The sequence below is a fragment of the Mus musculus genome, chromosome 7 (assembly GCF_000001635.26).
Source record: "Mus musculus strain C57BL/6J chromosome 7, GRCm38.p6 C57BL/6J".
NCBI classification, from domain to species: Eukaryota; Metazoa; Chordata; class Mammalia; order Rodentia; family Muridae; genus Mus; species Mus musculus.
The window spans coordinates 128,733,206-128,751,915 of record NC_000073.6 but is presented as its reverse complement, the minus strand read 5'-3'; the positions used below and the strand labels follow the sequence as shown (position 1 = coordinate 128,751,915).

At 46.2% G+C, this 18,710-nt stretch overlaps 2 protein-coding genes across 4 annotated transcripts in view; one reads left to right on the top strand and one right to left on the bottom strand.

Annotated features, from left to right (window-relative positions):
- The window catches only part of Sec23ip (Sec23 interacting protein), a 39,975-nt gene extending 32,921 nt beyond the window's left edge, over positions 1-7,054 (bottom strand). Inside the window, exons 1-2 of one of the 3 annotated variants that reach the window (XM_006507519.4) lie at positions 6,738-7,054; positions 1,331-1,857 (exon numbers count right to left, since the gene is read on the bottom strand). In XM_006507519.4, coding sequence (XP_006507582.1) covers positions 1,331-1,857; positions 6,738-6,894 — 684 coding nt within the window. In that variant the 5' untranslated portion in view covers positions 6,895-7,054. The remainder of the gene's footprint in view (positions 1-1,330; positions 1,858-6,737) is intronic. The other 2 variants (NM_001029982.2, XM_006507521.2) reach the window with 2 other exon arrangements.
- Positions 7,055-11,486: 4,432 nt separating this feature from the next.
- The window catches only part of Mcmbp (minichromosome maintenance complex binding protein), a 43,989-nt gene continuing 36,765 nt past the window's right edge, over positions 11,487-18,710 (top strand). Inside the window, exon 1 of the mRNA NM_145955.3 lies at positions 11,487-11,783. Coding sequence (NP_666067.1) covers positions 11,726-11,783 — 58 coding nt within the window. The 5' untranslated portion in view covers positions 11,487-11,725. The remainder of the gene's footprint in view (positions 11,784-18,710) is intronic.

Sequence of the window (18,710 nt, the reverse complement as noted above, 5' to 3'; positions counted from 1 at the left end):
AATCGCAGCAGCACTCTGAAGGCAGAGGTAGGCAGATTTCTGTAAGTTCAAAGCCAGCCTGATCTACAGAGTGAGTTAACAAAAACTTAATGGAGCAATCTATTTAGTCGCTGTAATTGGGCATCTTCACTAACTAGTATAATTAAGATGAGACGCTGGAAGTCTACACTGCCACATTTCTCCCATGTCCTAAAGTAACATTTATTTATTAATATTATACACTAATATCAGGACTATCTGAGAGTACCTAGGCAATTAAAATCAACTATTACTCCAGTAAATAGGTGCTATAAACTTGAATATGAACAAATTTTATATTTATATATTGGTTTGGTTGCTTATTTGGGTGGGCATGCCTATGTCATAGGCAAGTGTGGCAGTCAGGGGACAATTTGTAGGGTCAGTTCTCTCTTTGCATTGTATGAGCCCTGGGAATATAAATCAGAGCCTCAGATTTGGTGACACGTGCCTTTACTCTGCACCATCTTGCTAGCCTCCAAAGCATGCAATTTACAAAGAATACCCTGTGTGTCATATACACATAATACCAATTACTTGGGCTGAGGCAGGAAAGAGTTTGAGGTCAAACAAAGCAATTTAGCAAGATCCTGTCTTGAAATTAAAAGGTGAGACTGGGTACAGCTCAGTGGGAGTGTCTACCTACCACATTTAACATCTTGGTTTTGACCAGTTATACACCATAGTCCTCTGTAAAAACATTTTGTCCTGGTGCTGGAGAAATGGCCCGCTGGGTAAAAGCACTTGCTCATACTTGCAAAGAACCTGGATTCAGTTCCCAGAACTCAGATGGTAACTTACAACAGCCTTTAACTCCAGGTCTAGACAATATAACCACCTTTTCTGGCATCCTGGGACACTAGGCACAACATGGTGTACACAAACACATTCAGGTAAAACACCCACATACATATAATACATAAATATATGCGTGTGTGTGTGTGTGTATATAATGCATACATATGTATATACATTATATATATAATAAAATAAGCTAAAAAATGTTTTATTCTCATGTGCATGTTAAAATGCATAAAGCTGAGCTCAGCAATTAAGGACACTGACTGTTCTTCCAGAGTACCCAGGTTTAAATCCTAGCACCCACATGGTGGCTAACATGTGTAACTCCAGTTCCAGGAGATCGAATGCCTCCTTCTTGCCAAGGGCATTGCATGCACATGGTACACAGACAACATACTGACAACAATACACGTGACAGAAAAAGAAATCGCAAAATGTTTTGTTTAAAACATACAAAGTTTTTTGAAACTTTTCACTGAGGTGAGAGAAGAGCAGTATGATATTCGCATACCGGTGGCAATGGTCCAGGCGGCATTTGGTATGTCTGCACAGGGGGTCCAGAAGGCGGAGGGTAGGAGGAGTGGCCTGGCATCTGACACTGCTGTAGCTGTGGAGGTGTTATATAGGGGTTTGCCCGGCTGCTGACAGGAGTGTGGCGATATGGGTTATGTCCTTGTTGAGGAATCCCCTGGGGTGGGCTGCCAAAATTTGGAGGGAGACTGCTTGGCTGAGAAGGCAAATAGGTGCTGGTGCCCATCTGTGAGGGAGGGGTAGCACCAGGAGCCTTGGAAACAGACGGTGGAAACGCACTCAGCGCATCTTGGGAGCCGGTTGTAAAAGCGAGTGTGGCTGGGGGCTTGGGAAGTGCTGACTGTCCAGCTGACATTGCTGAAGTCGTCAAGGGTGACTGTCCAATGTTCCCAAAGGGATCACTACTGCTTGAGACCTGAGAGAAGTAACTGAATGTCTGTGGCGTGGATGTGTGAGTAGAAGTCTGACCAAGGAAACTATCCTCCTCGCCAACATCTGTGGAGTCTTCTGCAACAGAACAGGAGAGCAATGGTTTAAAAGCAACACCACCCTCTTAGGCTCTACAAGAAAGACCCAGCAATTAGACCTCTTACTTTGGTCTTCTAACTTGTATTTCTGTGTAACAGGAAAAAAAAAAAAAAGTAAAACTTTTCCTTCAAAACTTTTCTCTTAAAAAATTTTATTTGAATAAGCTATAAAACAAGCCAAACATGGTGGCACACGCCTTTAAATTCCAGCACTCAGAAGGTATAGGCAGTCAGATCTCTGTGAGTTTGAGGCCAGCCTGGTCTACAATGAGAGCTCCAGGACAGCCAGGGCTACACAGAGAAACCCTCCCTCAAAGTAAGCCCCACCCAAAAAAAGGAAAAGAGAAAACATTTGTGCCCTTCTTACTTTCTATATAAGAATTTGTTTTGTAAATGTCCATGTTACATAAAGGGTATTTTAATGAAATAAGTTTGTAACTATTTTTTTTTTATATTTTGAACTTATTTTATATAATTCAAATGTTACCATATAAGTAAACATGTAATTTAATTTCTACAATAAGAAGCTAAAGTCCTGGCATTAGCTCTGTAGACAAGCAGAGGTGTGAAAGCGGTCTTACAAACAAGCATGTGTGATCTGTGTTGCCACAACGTAGGTTACCCACTACTGCAATCCTTAAGCAGCCGTCACAATTACATGCTCAGACATACAGGACACCAGGTCACAGGCGGGCAAGACGGCTCAGCAGGAAAAGCTGGCTGCCCCAGAACCAACAGGATAGGATGAGAAAACCAATTCCCACAAAGTATTCTCGGATCCTCCACATATAACACATAATAAATAAATAAAAAATGCTAAAAAGAATCACAAAATGGCAAGTCACTAGCAATCTCATTTTTCTAGGCTCATTTCTCCTCACTTCCCCTTGGCCAGCATCATCCTCACTACTATGTTCTCTGCTTCAACAGTGCCACGTCAAGTAATGCCCAAGGCATCGCTTTCCCATGAACTAGACCTTCACCCCACTCTTCCCAGCTCCCCCTTGTAATCTTTCCTTGCCTTGTTCTGGTCAAGCTTATCTGCAACTGCTGCAGGGCTTACAGTCCATCCGCTGTGTGGGGCCACTCCCAGCACAACAGGCACACTGTGGTCCCTGCCCTTGGAGAACTGCCAAAGCTCTGCCTCTCTGTGACCTCACAGTGATCCTCCTTCACAGCTTCCAGGCTGTCCCAGTTATACTTCACATACCAAATTAGTGAAGGGATGCCACTCCACAGGTTTGGCCATAATGCCCAAAACACAATTCCAATCAGAATATGGTATCTAAGGCTGTCTTTCTGAACTATGCAAACTATTCAGAAGACATGCCTACAGTCGCAGCCTCTCCAGACTGAGGCAGGCAGAACAATAAAAGCCAATCTTAAAAAAAATTATTTTTCAAGACAGAGCTTCACTATGTAGCCCTGGCTGTCCTGGAACTCACTCTGTAGACCAGGATGGCTTTGAACTCAAGAGGTCCACCTGCCTCTTCCTAAATGCTAGGATCAAACAAAGCTGTGCACCACCATATCCAGAATTTTTTTTTTTAATTAAATGTGGAAAAAGAAAGAGTCTTATCAGCAGTCTCTTCAATACTGAAGACAAAATGCCTTCCTGCCCAGGCCCTCCCTCAGCTTCAGCCTTCTGCTTTTCCAAAACATACTCCGACTCCATCACTCTCCAGTCCTGTGAGCCTCACAGGACTGTGTTCATCCCCAACAATCAAGAGCCTTCTGTGGAATCACTCACCCAGTAAGAGAACAGACTGACTTAGTCCAAGAAGCATTTCTCAAACTAGCACCGATCATAAGATACTGACCTCAACACACTGCAGGCTTTACCCTAGGAGCACTTCCTAAATCCACACCTCTAGGCCAGAGCTGCATAGTGAGACCCTCAGCAACAAACACCCTTCAAAGGCTCCCCGGAGTCCAATGAAGTCCAAACCTTCTAGGACAGTATGAGGCCCACAGACACCTAGGCTAATATTCTGCATACACACTAGGCATCTTTTTTGGAGACAAGTGGAGGGTGGAAGGACAGGATGCAGAGGAGAGGAAAGAGGTCCCATACGGAACACTGCCAACTCCTGCCAAGCCTGCAGACTGTTCCTCTATCGATCCTTCAAACTCCACTCTCTTTGATCATTCTCTTTGAGATTCTGAGGCCTTTCAGGGACATCGTCCCTCTACTCCACCAGCTGAGACTCACAGCGGCCACAGTGGCCGACCCATCCATCTCCAGCTGTTTTTAACCTGTACTACAATAACCAGTGTTTGTGTGTATGTATACACTGGTCTGAGGGAGAGGGCAGAACTGTCTGTTCCATGCTACCTTGACATCTGCAACAGGGCCTGACAAACACAAGCTGCTCAGTTCGTCTCTGCTTCCTGTGTGTCTCCTCCACAGATGTGATTAACTGCTGCTTTCAAGGAGATGGAGTCTCCTCTGGCTCCAGAAATGCTCTCAAGAGATCTCTAATCAAGCCATCTTTAAGTGTAGAGAATGCTTGTTATACACTCAGGAGGCAGAGGAAGGTGGATCACTCTAAGTTCAAGATCAGCCTGGTTTACACAAAGAGTTCCAGGACAGCCAGAGCTACTACATAACAGAGAGATCCTGATAAGAAAGGAAGAAAGGAAGAAAGGAAGGAAGGAAGGAAGGAAGACAGACAGACAGACAGACAGGCTTGTTACAGAATGGTAGTTCTAAAACCTTTTGTGCTCTCACAAAAAATAAGTTTAAATCTAAGAAACAAAGAGTTTTCAAGATGGGGTTGGAGAGTTATCTCAGTCATTGCGAGCTTGTGCTGCTCTTACAGAGCATGGCTCTTAAAGATGGCCCTAATTTGTCTCCCAGCACTGGACTCAGGTGCTCACACCCACCTGTAACTCCAGCTCCAGGCACGGTCAAAGTCTCTGGCCTCTGAGAGCAACTACATTCATGTATATGGACACAAAGATAGACATACCCAAGTACACATTTTTTAAAATAGTAAAAATAAACTTTTAAGAAGCTTTTAAAATATAAAGCTGGGAGTGGTGGCTTATGCCTGTAGTCTCAGCACCTGGGGACTAAGACAAGAGGTCTGCCACAAGTTCTGGGTTACCCTGGGCTACAAAATGACACCATGTCTCAAAAAGTAATTAATAAATGAATAAACCTTAAAGACTGATATACTTATCTTAAAGCTGAAAACAGAAATGTTGAGCTGGAGAGATGGCTCAATGGTTAAGACCACTGGCTGCTCTTCCAGAGGACCTGGATTCAATTCCCAGCACCCACATGGCGGCTCACAACTGTCTGTAACTTCCAGTTCCAGGGGGTCCCACACCCCCACATAGACACACAGGCAGAAAAACAGTAATGAACAGAAAATTAACAAGAAAATGAAGAAGAGAATAGAAATGTCAAGCACCGACAATAACACACAAATTAAATATCATACATCAAGGAAAACGAGCGTGCATCAAACACCACTCTGGAGGCCGAGAACAATCTGAAAAACCCAAGGCACGACCTTACTGATTCCTGGACCCTTCCACAGTACTCTGGTCCAGCCACAATTCTTCACCAAAGAAAGCATCACTGAACCTTTCAGTCACACCGCTTCCATGAGGCAGGGGCACTCGTGGATCCATCCCCCCAGTCGCTCAGCAAACTCCCACTAGAAATTCTGTAGTCTGCATTCCAGGCATCGGGCCAGCCCCTGCTTTGACAAAGCTTACACCCTGGCCTGGTAGGGTAAGCGGGCATATGTACCTGTCAGACAGTTACGAGCACCGAGAAGAAACATGACAGAAAGGAGACACTGCAGATACACATGCTTTCAGTTGTCTTTCTTCCCTTCTGCGGGAAACTCCCCTTAGTCCTCCAAGGAGGAATTATTTGGTGGGGAAAGCTCAGCACCTAACAAGCACCTGTGTGCTAGGCACTAAAAAACAGGACCCTGAAAATGAAAAGAGGTAAGAAGTTCACAGTCCACATGGAGGGGCAGAGTACTTAGCTCACAAGTATTTACACAACAATACGTGTGGGACACTAGATATAGAACTCTACAAAAATGAGACAGGGTATAGTGACGAATGCCTTTAATCCCAGCACTCAGAGGCAGAGAGGCAGAGGCAGGTGGATCCTTTAAGTTTGAGGCCAGCCTGATCTACACAGTGAGTTCTAGGACAGTCAGTACTACACAGAGAGACCTTGCTCTCAAACCCAGGGATAGGAGCTGAAAACATGAAATCTAAGCAGACAGGTAAAATGTCATGACTGAGGCCACACAGCAAGTTAATGGCAGTGCCGGGTCTGAACACAGTCTGTGCTCCAAACCACCAGAGAGAGACAGACGAGAAAGAGAGACAGAGACAAACGAGAGAGAGAGAGAGAGAGAGAGAGAGAGAGAGAGAGAGAGAGAGAGAGAGAAATCAGCCTTCCCAGATATACACAGAGCTTAATCAAAAGTGTAACGGGGGGGCTTTTACTAGGAGAGAGTGTATAGTCCTCTACAAGAGAGGCATTGTCTCCTCTGGAGAAACTTACTGTCTCCTAGGTGATGTCCTACCCTATCACCGGTGTTTCCCAGTAAGAGAGCAGCTTTCGGATTCTAGCAAAGGGTAACTGTCTAATTTAGCTGCGTTTTCTGCCAGCACCAGCACACCAGTGGGTGTTCAACAAACAGTTGCGCAATGACAGGAGTTCCAAGCCTCATCACCGGAGCCCCTCCTCCAGGATCCTCCAGTCCCTGGCCCTCTGAAAGCTGGTCACTGCTGACCCTGGCAAGCGACTCAGAGCAGGCGACACTCCTGTCCCACCCGCCTCCCGGGACAGACACTGGCCCCCAAGCGCCCTCGGCTCACTACCTCCGGGTAAGAGCAGGGAAGCCGGGGAGGCGGCGGCCTGCGTGACGGGGATGAAGGGCACGTTGAAGCTGAACTCCGTGGCCGAGGAGGAGAAGAGTAAGTTAGTGCCTGACGAGGAGGCGGACGCTCCGCCGCCGTTAGCCTTCCTATCCGCCATGGCTGCAGACCCCCGGCCGTTACGTGGCTCTGCGAGCCCGGTGCTGCACACAGACCGGAAACCGGTTAGCGAGGATGCCACCGCACTTCCGCACTTGCGCACAGGTGCCACAGGCCAGCGACTCCGGGATCGGTTTTCTTCCGGAATTTGACGCCGCCCAAAATCAATAAGGTGGAATCGGCTTCAGACCCAAGCCTATCACGTGACAGCCTCGGTCTCGCGAGACTGGGTCAGCCTCTGGAATCACAGCATAGAATAGAGAGGTGTGGCCGATGAATCCTAGCGTTAATTGACGCTCGAAGTCGCAGATTCTGAGATGTCCTGGACGCCCTGAGTTTCTCATGGAGTATCTGTTTTTGGTTGGTTGGTTTATTTGCTTGCTTGCGAGGCAGGATCTCTCTATGCTGCCCAGACTGACTTTTTATCCTCCTGCCTCAGCTCTTCCATTTCTGAGATTAATACCACCACACACTGCAATTCTTATATCTTTATGACAGGCGGTCATAAGAATTGGAAGTAAGAATTATTATCGGCTGGGTTCCTTTTTTTTTTTCAGTTACGTTTTCATGATGTTGCCTGGAATTCTCAAGAGGTCTGTCTGCCTCTTCTTCCCAAGAGCTTAAAAGGAGTGTGCCACCACTCCAGGCTACTATCTCCTTGAATGTGTGCATCAACAAAAAGTGCCTTTGGTAAGGCAGTTCCAAGTGGTAGACGATTTATGTTTCAAAGGGGCAGAGAAAAGATGTATAATTGCAACATTCTAGAGTTACTGCTGTAATTTAGGGTTTGGGGACCTATCTGCCTACTACCAGGTTTTGGCTGGAATAAAAACATTAAATTCTGGCAGTGTTGAGTTTACCTCGACAAGCATTTCAACGGGGCCAAGAAGTACAGAGCTTAGTAATGGGGAAACTTCTGGTGAGTCATAGATAACATGGCCTCAAACTGCTAAAAGCCATGCTAGACTAGAAGTTGGTCAAGAAAATTCTCTTTATCATAAAGAAGCAAGGCTGAGAACCATATACCAGAGAGTGATATATGAAACAGACCTGAAATCCTTCCTTTTTGGGTTTACAATCTGGCAAAACAATCAACTAAACACAAAATAATATAAATGGCAGGCTTTCCTTAAGTGTGTTTCCTGGAACACTGACATCATCTGGGGACAGAGATCTAAACATTCTAGGAAGAGCGAGCATGTATCTCTCTCCATCAGATCATTAGCGAAAAACTTAAGGAAGAAAAAGCTTCCCTGAGGAAGAAAAACTAAAGTTGAAACTTGAGAACTAGGGCTTCAAACCTCTTTATGAGTGCAGGGATCCCAGAGGACCAGCCCTGCTGTGGTGTTGCACACCTTTAATTCCAGCACTTGGAAGGCAGAGGCAGGCGGATTTCTGAGATCAAGGCCAGCATGGTCTACAAAGTGAGTTCCAGGACAGCCAGGGTTATTCAGAGAAACCCTGTCTCGAATAAAAAGAGAGAGAGAGAGAGAAGAGAGAGAGAGAGAGAGAAAGGCCTAAATTCCAAAACCATCACTTTGCATAATTAACTTCAACATATGATTTTTTTTTATTTTAAACCATAACAGGAAGGGGAAAAAAAACTAAAATAACAATTAAGATGAGAAAAGGGACAGAAGAGGGCCCAGAATGAGATATACCTTTTAAGGGCATGCCCTGAGTGACTGAGTGACCACCACCTCCTCCTCCTCCTCCTCCTCCTCCTCCTCCTCCTCCTCCTCCTCCTCCTCCTCCTCCTCCTCCTCCTTCTTCTTCTTCTTCTTGTTTTTTGTCTGTTTTTTCAAGACAAGGTTTCTCTGTGTAGCCCTGGCTGTCCTGAAACTCAGAAATCTGCCTGCCTCTGCCTCCCAAGTGCTGAGATTAAAGGCGTGTGCCACCACTGCCCTGGCTGAGTGAACTTCTTCTAATCAGGTCCCTTCTTGACTGCACTCTTCCCAATTAAGGATCCATCGATAGGCACTGGAGATGTAGCTCAGCCTGGGCTACATAGTGAGTTCCAAGGAAACTAAGGCTAAATGCATAGATGATAGATAGATAGATAGATAGATAGATAGATAGATAGATAGATAGATAATAGATAGATAGATAGATGATAGCCTCTCTAAAGCCAGATATCTTAACACATAGCTTTAATTTGTTTATTATGAGGCACAGAGTTAAAATATGAAATTTCCCTCATTCGGTTCCAAGAACATGGCTACTCTCTCTACTGAAAGAATGGATGAATGCAGTGGTGATATCATCTGTCATGGTTACTTTTCTATCGTTGTGATAAAATACTATGACTAAGAAAACTTATAAAGATTTTAATTGGGTTTATGACTTTATAGGGTCAGAGTCTCCGATGTCAGGGCAAAGGCATGGTGACAGGAACAGCTGAGACCTCACATCATCATCTGAGAACAGAAGGCAGAGTGCACACTGAGTGGCGGGAGGTTTCTGAAGCTAAGTCTGCCTCCATGGCACATCTCCTCCAACAGGACCACACCTTCTAATCCCTCCTGAACAGTTCTACCAACTGGGGATCAAGTATTCAAACCTTTGAGCCTATGAGGGCCATTCTCATTCAGACAACTACAGTGTCTTAGCCACGTTAGTTTTCTCAACTCACAAAAGTCAGACACAAAGTCATATTGAAATGCCAAGTCCTAGTTCCCTCTTTCATCCCGAGTCACTCCAAATCATGCCACTTTGGCATAAAGATTATCTTGAACTGAAAGCAACTGAGCAGAACCATGTATAAGAAAACCGCTTGCCCTCCCATTGTCTGTACAAAGGCAGGAGGGTTTCAAGGCATCCTCCCACCCCTTTCTACCAGAAAACACAGAAGCTAGTTACCTGGAAGAGCTTTCGATCCTTTTGTTTGGTGGTTGGTTGGTTTGTTTTTTTGTTTTTGTTTTTGTTGTTGTTGTTTGTTTGTTTGTTTGTTTGTTTTTGAGACAGGGTTTCTCTGTGTATCCCTGGCTGTCCTGGAACTCACTCTGTAGACCAGGCTGGCCTCGAACTCAGAAATCTGCCTACCTCTGCCTCCCAAGTGCTGGAATTAAAGTTGTGTGCCACCACCGCCTGGCTGAGCTTTCGATCCTTATCAACCCAGAAGCAGAAAGATCTTATATACTGTGTCTACCATGAATCTCTCCTATTTTGACTTCCTGCAGCTTGTTGCCTTTGGGAACTAAGAACTACTTTCTTCTGTCATTTCTCTACAAAGTTATTGTTCTTTGTGGGTGATCACAAACTTAATTTTTCTTTCAAGACAGGGTTTCTTGAAAACCTGTGTATCCCTGGCTGTCCTAGAACACGCTGTGTAGACCAGACTGGCATCAAACTCAGAGATCTTCCTGCTTCTGCCTCCTGAGTGATAGGATTAAAGGCATGGGCCACCACTGTGGAGCTCTTAATTTTTATCTATTTGTTTTTGAGACGGGGTCATATATAGGTAGCTCAGGCTGGCCTCAAATTCAGTGTGTAGCCAAGGCTGGCTATGAACTCCTGACCTTCCTTGACTATATCCCAAGTGCTATGATTTAAGGATACGTTCCCTCCAGGGGACCAACAAAGGCAGAAGGGCAGGTTTGGTTCCCTTTTCCTTCTGAACTACAGAGGTTTCTGGGTTTGGTCATAGCTGTCTCTGTTCATCTGTCGCCATCTCTCTCTGTTTGATCCCTTGCTAGGGCTTGCATGACAGGCAAGTGTTCTGCCACCAAGAAGTTCTTATTCTTCAGCTATATACTTTCTAGATTACATTCAGATCACCACTACCTTTTTACAGCCGAGTAGGTATAGATGATGAAATCAGGGTTTTCTGAGGTATATCCCATTTCTAGGGAAAATGTCTTCTCTATGAAAACTTGACAGTTCCTAAATTCTCTAGGCCCTTCAGGGTCTGCCCTGTAAGAGTGTTCTGATCTGTATGCTGTATAGGAATCTTGTCATAGCTCCCTAGTTGCCAGGTTGGAAGCAGAGATCATTTGGGTGTTTTGAGGTTAGAAGCTAAAGGCTGGGCTAGGAGAGAGTTCTGAGCACTTGCCAGTTCCTTGGCCATATTGAGATGCCCACAAAGGCTACACAACCTCCTTGATTAAATCGTTCAGGAAGAACTCACTGAGCTGGGGGCAAATCTTATACAGGACTTTGGGCAGGGCACCTTAGAAGAGTTCTACCACCAGAAACAAGAGGCACAAGGGGATCAGATGATCAGACACCAAATAGAATTTCAACCTTTAATTTTGCTTAGAGATGACTCTTGAAGTTGGCAGAACGTGCGTCTTTTTGGTCCAGGTGCAAGGACTCAAACTTTGAGCCAATGAAGCACCCTGATGGAGTTTGCCACCAGGCGCGCACACAGGGACCACTATACCAAGCACAGACGCGCTCCTCTGCCCATCTCCAAGATGGCGGCCCCGGGATTGCCCGACCTGTCTCCGTCTCCAAAATGGCCGTCCGCCCCGCCCACTCCCTCCCCTCCGGGAGTGCGCAGCACGCTCCCGCCGCCCCTCCTCCTCGAGCTCCACCCAGGTCGCTGGCAGCGCGGTCGGTGGCCGCGATTTCCCGCCATTGTGAGAAGTGGAGGCTAGGACGGTCTCCCCCCCACCCCTCCGGCCGCTGGCCAGCAGCTCCGAGGCGCTCGTGCCCGTCACCGCAGCCACCTCTCCTTGAGACGCGCGGAGGCCCGTGGCTCGCGACGCCCCCGCGCGTGGGAGGGCGCGGACGAGGAGCGGCCGAGCCCCCGAGAAGCCGGGCTCCGAGCGCGCTCGGCCCGCAGAGGAGCGCCCGCCGCACGGGCCGCGCTGGCCCCGGCCCTCAGCGCCATGCCCTGTGGAGAAGATTGGCTGAGCCACCCGCTCGGGATCGTGCAAGGCTTCTTCGGTGAGTGGCGCGTGGCGAGCAGGGCCGGGAGGGGAGCGGAGTTTGCGGGACCAGGCCCGCCGCGCGGCCGCACTCCGGACGACGGGCCGGGGGAATCACTGCCGAGGGCTCGCGTGGCCCCGGGCCTGGAAGCCGAGCAGAAGCAGCCGTCTCCGGCCGCCGGCGCTGGCGCCGCCGCCGCCTCCCGTCACCTGCCCGCTGCCCGGCCGCGGCTCGCTGGCGGCGGGGCCGCGGCTCCGAGCGCTAGCTGTGATTGACGGCCTGGCTCCGGGCCGGTGGCCTACGTAGCCCGGGTGCTGCAGACACGGAGAGGTCCCCTTGCCCACGGAGGGCCCTTAGAGCGGCCGCGGAGAGAAGCCACTGCCTGTGGGAGCCTGCGGGATATTTCAAAACTTCCGGGGTGTGTAAGGGAGTGCTCGAGCCTTCGCTCAGAAGTTCTCTCTGTTTCCCTTGACATCCGGGAGAATGCTTCTTCTTTTTTTTTTTTTTTTTTTTTTAAATTATTCTTCCTGCCCTGTTGACATTAGAACCCGTCTGCTCTGTTACCTGTTCCCGTACCAGGGCTAGCTAGAAATACTCAACTACTTAGATGAGTTGCCACAGAACGGGAGCCGAGAGTGCTGTAGGCAAGCTGAGTAAATTCTAGGTGTAATTGTCATCGTTGCTTTTTTTGGTTAACCAGACCTCCGATTCCCACGCGCATCCCAGATTTCGGTGCGTTTAATGACTGGCCTGTGCCACCGGTCTCCGTGGAATGTGTTTTCTGTAGTAACGCTCCCACCGGATCGGATTCATTTTACCTAGAATTCTAACTAATCAGGTAGTTTCCCAGGGTGAAACTAAAGCCGGCAGATAGAAGGGCTGGGTAGACATGACGATTATATAGCCAGTGAACACACAGTGTCTTCAACAGGGGCAGGGGTGTGCAAGCCCGCGAAAGAGTAAACCACGGGCTTGGGGTATTATAGCTCAGTAGTAGAATGTGTGCCTGGCCTGATGAATGGTCTGAGTACAGTGCAGGTGGAAAGAGGCAGATTCAAACCTAGCCATCTAGGGTGGTTATCAAAGGGTGTGTGTAAGCTGCTACCTGTGATTCTGTCATTTGGAAGGCAGAGCCCTTCGCTAAGTGCTAGTAATTGAAGTTCAAAATATTGGACCCAACAACTGGCATGTCGAGACTAACAATGATTCCCAAATGTCAAGCCAGGGTTCAGTTCTGTACTGGGTGAAAGTGCAAATGTGTAGATAAATTTTTAGGGGAAAAAAAATCTCTCCGTAGTTAAAGGTTTGGGACTTAAAGGGTTAAGTTCCAATGACCGATACCAGAATTCCTTACCCTTTAGTTTGAGGCAGGTCCCTAGCCCTAGCTGGCTGGCTTGGCGCTCATGGAAATCCTCCTGCCTCATCCTTTGGAGTGTTGCGTGTGCCACCTTACCCAGCCAGAATCTCCATTTATGAGAAATATCCCACTACCACGGTCCTGCTGTAGGGAGTTCGGGGAAAATTGCATTTGATTATCAATATTTTATAAATATTTTGGAATGTTTTGGAAAGGTCACTGCTGCCCTCTGAATGACTCTTTGGGAGAGAAGTGTATAACCTGCTCTGCTGTATTTCTGCTGTGTTTTCCTGTCGCAGTGATTACATTGGGTACCTTAAAGCTGGAGACTCTTTGGTCTGTGTTTGATTTTTGATTTCCGTACTGGGGGTTGAACCCAGTACAAGCAGGCAAATAGTCCACCACTGAAGCTGGTCTTCTGGCACGTGCCTCCATACCCAGTCTCTGTATCAGCTTTAGATATTAATTATCTCTTGACCCTGTCCAGAAATCTTCATCTCCAGCACTGCTGTCATAGCCCAGGATCTTTAGTCACGTTTTGGATTTCTGCAACAGCCTCCCCGTCTCTCTTGCACTTTCTATGCCAGAACCAGTGGCTTCCGGTTGGTTATAGAGACTTCCCCCCCTTGGGTTTTAGTTTCACTAGTATCCCCAGGTTGCCCTTGAATTCTCCATTTTTTACCTCAGCCTCTGGGAGATTACAAACAAACTTCACTGCACTCCTGTTGACCTGAGTATATTATGACCTTAGTATCTGACCTACACCCTTTTTCCTCCTCTGATACCCTGTATACTGTATAGCTCTGTACCCTGTACCCTGTAGCTCCAGCTGCTCTTGAGCATTTGCCTCCAAATTCTGGGATTACAGGCATGTACCTGCTCTTCTGGCTTTTTTTTTAAAGATCTATTTATTTATTTTATGTATATGAGTGCACTGTAGCTGTACATGGTTGTGAGCCTCCATGTAGTTGTTTGGGAATTGATTTTTTTTTTTAGGACCTCTGCTCGCTCCGGTCAACCCTGCTCACTCTGGTCTGCACCGCTCACTCAGTCCTTGCTCTCTCCTCCGGCCCAAAGATTTATTTATTATTATAAATAAGTACAATGTAGCTGTCTTCAGACACACCAGAAGAAGGTGTCAGATCTCATTACAGGTGGTTGTGAGCCACTATGTGGTTGCTGGGATTTGAACTCAGGATCTTTGGAAGAACAGTCAGTGCTTTTACCTACTGAGCCATCTTGCCAGCCCACTCTTCTGGCTTTTACCTGTATGTCTTCTGAGGTGTTTTTATATCTACTTGTGCGTTTCTCTGAGGATAGGAGTCCATGGACAAGGTGCCCTTGGATACCAGAAGTTACAGCAGTTGTGAGCCTTCGGTGGTCTGTGGGTGCTAGGATACACTTTTGACTCTAGTTTTCTTCTTATTCTTCATTTGTTTCCTTGTGTTGTTGAGACAATGTTTTGTGTAGCTCAGGTTGGCCACCAGCTCACTAATCAAAGATGCTTCAGCCTTCCAAGTGCTGGGATCACATCCATGTATCCCTATGTTTACCCCCACCCACCCCATATTAATAACTTGAATTAATACCACCTCCTCCTCCTCCTCCTCCTCCTTCTTCTAATTCTTCTTCTTTCTCCTCCTCCTCCCTCCTCCTCAGTCCTCCCTCTTCCTCCTCTTCTTCCTCCTCCTCTTCCTCCTCCTCCTCCTCCTCCTCCTCCTCCTCCTCCTTCTCTTTTCAGAGCTGAGAAACAAACCCAGGGCTTTGTGCTTGCTAGGCAAGTGCTCTACCACTGAGCTAAATTCCCAACCCCATACCCACTTACTTTGAGACCAGCTCCTGTCATTTTACCCAGGCTGGCATCCACCTCCTGGGTTCACGTGACCCTCCTTTTGCTTCTAAGTAGCTGGGACTAAAAGCATAGGCTACTAATCCTACCCATAACAACACACACATGCATGTGTGTCCGGACCAGCGGACAGCGCGTAGAAATCACTCTGTGGACATCAAGTGCTCTCTCTCCCTCGGTCATCCTACTGGCCACACAACTGCTTCTGAGTCCAGGCTGCTTGTAACCAGCTGCCTCTTCGCTTTAGGTGTTTCAGTTTTAGCTTAGTTTGGTTCCTTGGTTCATTCAGGATGAGGCTGGCAAGCGTGTGAAGGGCAAAGTGTGAGTCTAATCACAAGTGTTTTCCAAAGTTCAAAGCAGTGATAAGATCAGTAGAAGCTGCTCTGATCTTGTCATCAGTCCACTGTCTTGTCTGAACCCAGCTTGGAGCTCTTCTGTTCTACCACCCCACTCTTGATAGGCACTAAAGAATAATTTATGCTAAGGCTGGAGCCCAAGGAAAGGGCCTGGGCATTTTGAGGAACAGAGTAGAGTCGAGTCCTAGGACTAAGAAGCAAGAGGATGTCCAGGTGGCTCTCTGCGGACACTCAGCTTTCTGTATTAACTTGCTCTTTTTCTCTTCCATATCAAACAAACTCACTTGTTCTCAGTTCCAGCCCACACTTGCCTCATCCCAAATTCTAGGGCTAGAGAATGTACTTGGCCCAGGGTGGACTCTGCTGTCCGCTCATGATTCTAGCTCTGATGGGCGTGAGGGTTGTGTGGGACAGCCATAGCTGTTGAGACATGCCCTGACAGTGGGGAGGTTTCAAAGAAGTCTGAACTGAACAGCCATGGCAAAATGTGTGAGTATTTAACTTACAAATAAACACTAACATGTGGTTAAAGGCCAATACAGGTCTGTTAAGTAAGTTATTGTATGTTCTCCCATCGAATGAAGCTCCTTTTGTTTTGTTTTGTTTTGTTTTTTCTAAGATGGGATCTCACAATGTAGACCAGGCTGACCTCAAACTCACATCTATTCTCCTGCCTCTGCCTCTCAAGTGCAGGGATTAAAGCTATGAACAGAACCTTTTTTTGGGTTTGTTTGTTTGTTTGTTTGTTTGTTTGTTTTTCGAGACAGGGTTTCTCTGTATAGCCCTGGCTGTCCTGGAACTCACTTTGTAGACCAGGCTGGCCTCGAACTCAGAAATCTGCCTAGCAGATCCTTTTCAACTGTTCTACTTTCCAGTGGTTTGTGTGGCTTTTTAAAGTGGCACAACATCTTTAATTCAGATATAATTCACACAAAACTTATCATTTAGAGCTGGGCAGTGGTGGCACATGCCTTTGAACCTAGCACTTGGGAGGCAGAAGCAGGCAGATTTCTGAGTTCGAGGCCAGCCTGGTCTACAGAGTGAGCTCCAGGACAGCCAGGGCTACACAGAGAAACCCTATCTTGAAACCCTATCTTGAAAAATCCCCCCAAAACAAGCAACAACAACAAAAACCTTATAATTTAGGAATGTATATTTGATCGGGAGGTTGAGGCAGGAGGATTGAGTTCAAGGCCTGCCCGGACAACTAATGAAAATCTGTCTCAAAATAAAAAGAAGCCTGCGAATATAGCTGAGTGTTATGGTGGGGCTTTAAGTTTAATAACTACTAAATTATATAAGTAAATATTCAATGATCTTTAGTATTTTTAAATGACATTTAGTGTGAGAGAGAGAATGAATGAGAGCACAGATCATGTGTGGAGGTCAGAGGACAACTTGTAGGAACTGGTTCTTTTCCTTCTACTATGTGGATCCCCAGAGGTCAGACTCAAGTCTTCAGGCTTGTCAGCAAACAACCTTAACCACAGAGCCATCTCTCTAGCCATTTTTGTTTGTTTGTTTGGATTTTCCATTTGTTTTGTTTTGGTATTTTTATAGTGGGCACTGCCATTATTATTTCCATCATCCTTGAAAGAAACCCCAAAAGCTATTAGCACTCATCCCCCCAACACACTCCAGTGCTCTATCGACTGCCACCCTAAGCCTGTTGTATGTCAGGAGTCATATGACATGAGGCTGCTTTCTTTCATTTAATATATTGTCAGGCATCAGCCATGTTGCAGTGTGGCTAAAAATAATATTCCTCTGTGTGTAATTGTAAATATTCTGCTCAGGGACTGGTGACTGGATGCTCTTCCAGAAGACCCAGGTTGGATTCCCAGCACCACGTGGCGTTCGCGCCTGTCTGTAACTGCAGTTCCTGGAGATATGATGCCCTCTTTTGTCCTCCACAACACTAGGCACACACATGGTACCCCGCGTACCTGCAGGCAAGACACCCCTGTACATAAGAAACTAAAAAATAATTTTTAAGAATTATGATTTTTCATTCATGCCTTCATGGCCTCTGTATCCTCTGTTTCCTGCCTTGAGTCTGTGCTCTGACTTCCCTGAATGGTGGACTACGATCAATAAGATGAATTAACTAAACCCTTTCTTCCCCAAGTTGCTTTTGGTCACAGTGTTTTATCACAGCAGAAGAAACCTAACCAAGACACATACATTCGGATTTCTCCAGATCTTTCTGGAGAATTTCTTTTTTATAATAGCCATTTGGGTGGGAGTGAGGTTGTCCGCTACTGGGATTTTTTTTTTTTTTTTCTTTAAATGCAGAGCACTTAACAAATTTACGTTGTCATCCTTCTACCGGGGCCGTGCTGATCTCTATATTGTTCCAGTTTTAGTGTGTGTGCTGCTGGGATCTTATTTTAATTTTACTAATAACAAATAATATCTTGTATATTGGCATTTGGGTATTCTCTTTAAAGAAATGTCTGTTGAAAATATATGTGTAATGTTGCATGCCTGTAAGCTCAGCACTTGGAAGGTGACAGGAGAAAGTTTTTTTTGCTGCAGGTCAGTTTGAGGCCAGCCAGAACCACATAACATAGTGAGTGCATTCCTACACCATTTTTTGTTGTTTTGTTCAAGTCCTTTGCAGACAGTGAGTGGTGGGGAGGCAGTATTTCAGATACTCCAGGCTGTGTTCATGCTTCATGAACAACAACTCTAGCTGATGAGCTACCTCCCAGACAATTTCCTTTTTTTGTTTGTTTGTTTTTTTTGTTTGTTTGTTTGGGTTTTTTTTTTTTTTTTTCGAGACAGGGTTTCTCTGTGCAGTCCTGGCTTTCTTGAAACTCACTTTGTAGACCAGGCTGGCCTCAAACTCAGAGATCTGCCTGCCTCTGCCTCCCAAGTGCTGGGATTAAAGGCGTGCACCACCACTGCCCGGCCTGACGATATCTTTTTTAAACCAGGTATCATAAATTCTTGGCCAACCCCAGACTTACTATGTAGGCAAGGCATTTTGTTTTGTAGACAGGATTTCTCTGCGTAAACAGCTCTGGCTAGCCTTGAACTCACAGAGGTCCATTTGTCTCTGCCTTTCAATGCTAGAATTAAAGACGTGTGTCACTACCTTAGGCAAAGGTTTTAGTTATCTTTTTTCTTGTTGAATTGTGGAATTTTGTTTTCGTCTCTTTCTGGCCCACAAGCATAGCCAAGGATTGAACCTAGGTCTGTGTGCTTGTTACAGAGAATTTTCTCCCCCTCAGCAATGTGGCCATGAATTTTTAATTTTGGTAAAGCTTCATTTATTTTCCTTTTTAAAAAATTTTGGGTGTCTATGTATTTGCCCATTCTGTTGTATTTTTTGTTGTTTTGTTTTGTTTTGTTTTTTAATGTAGTGTGAGGTAGGGAAG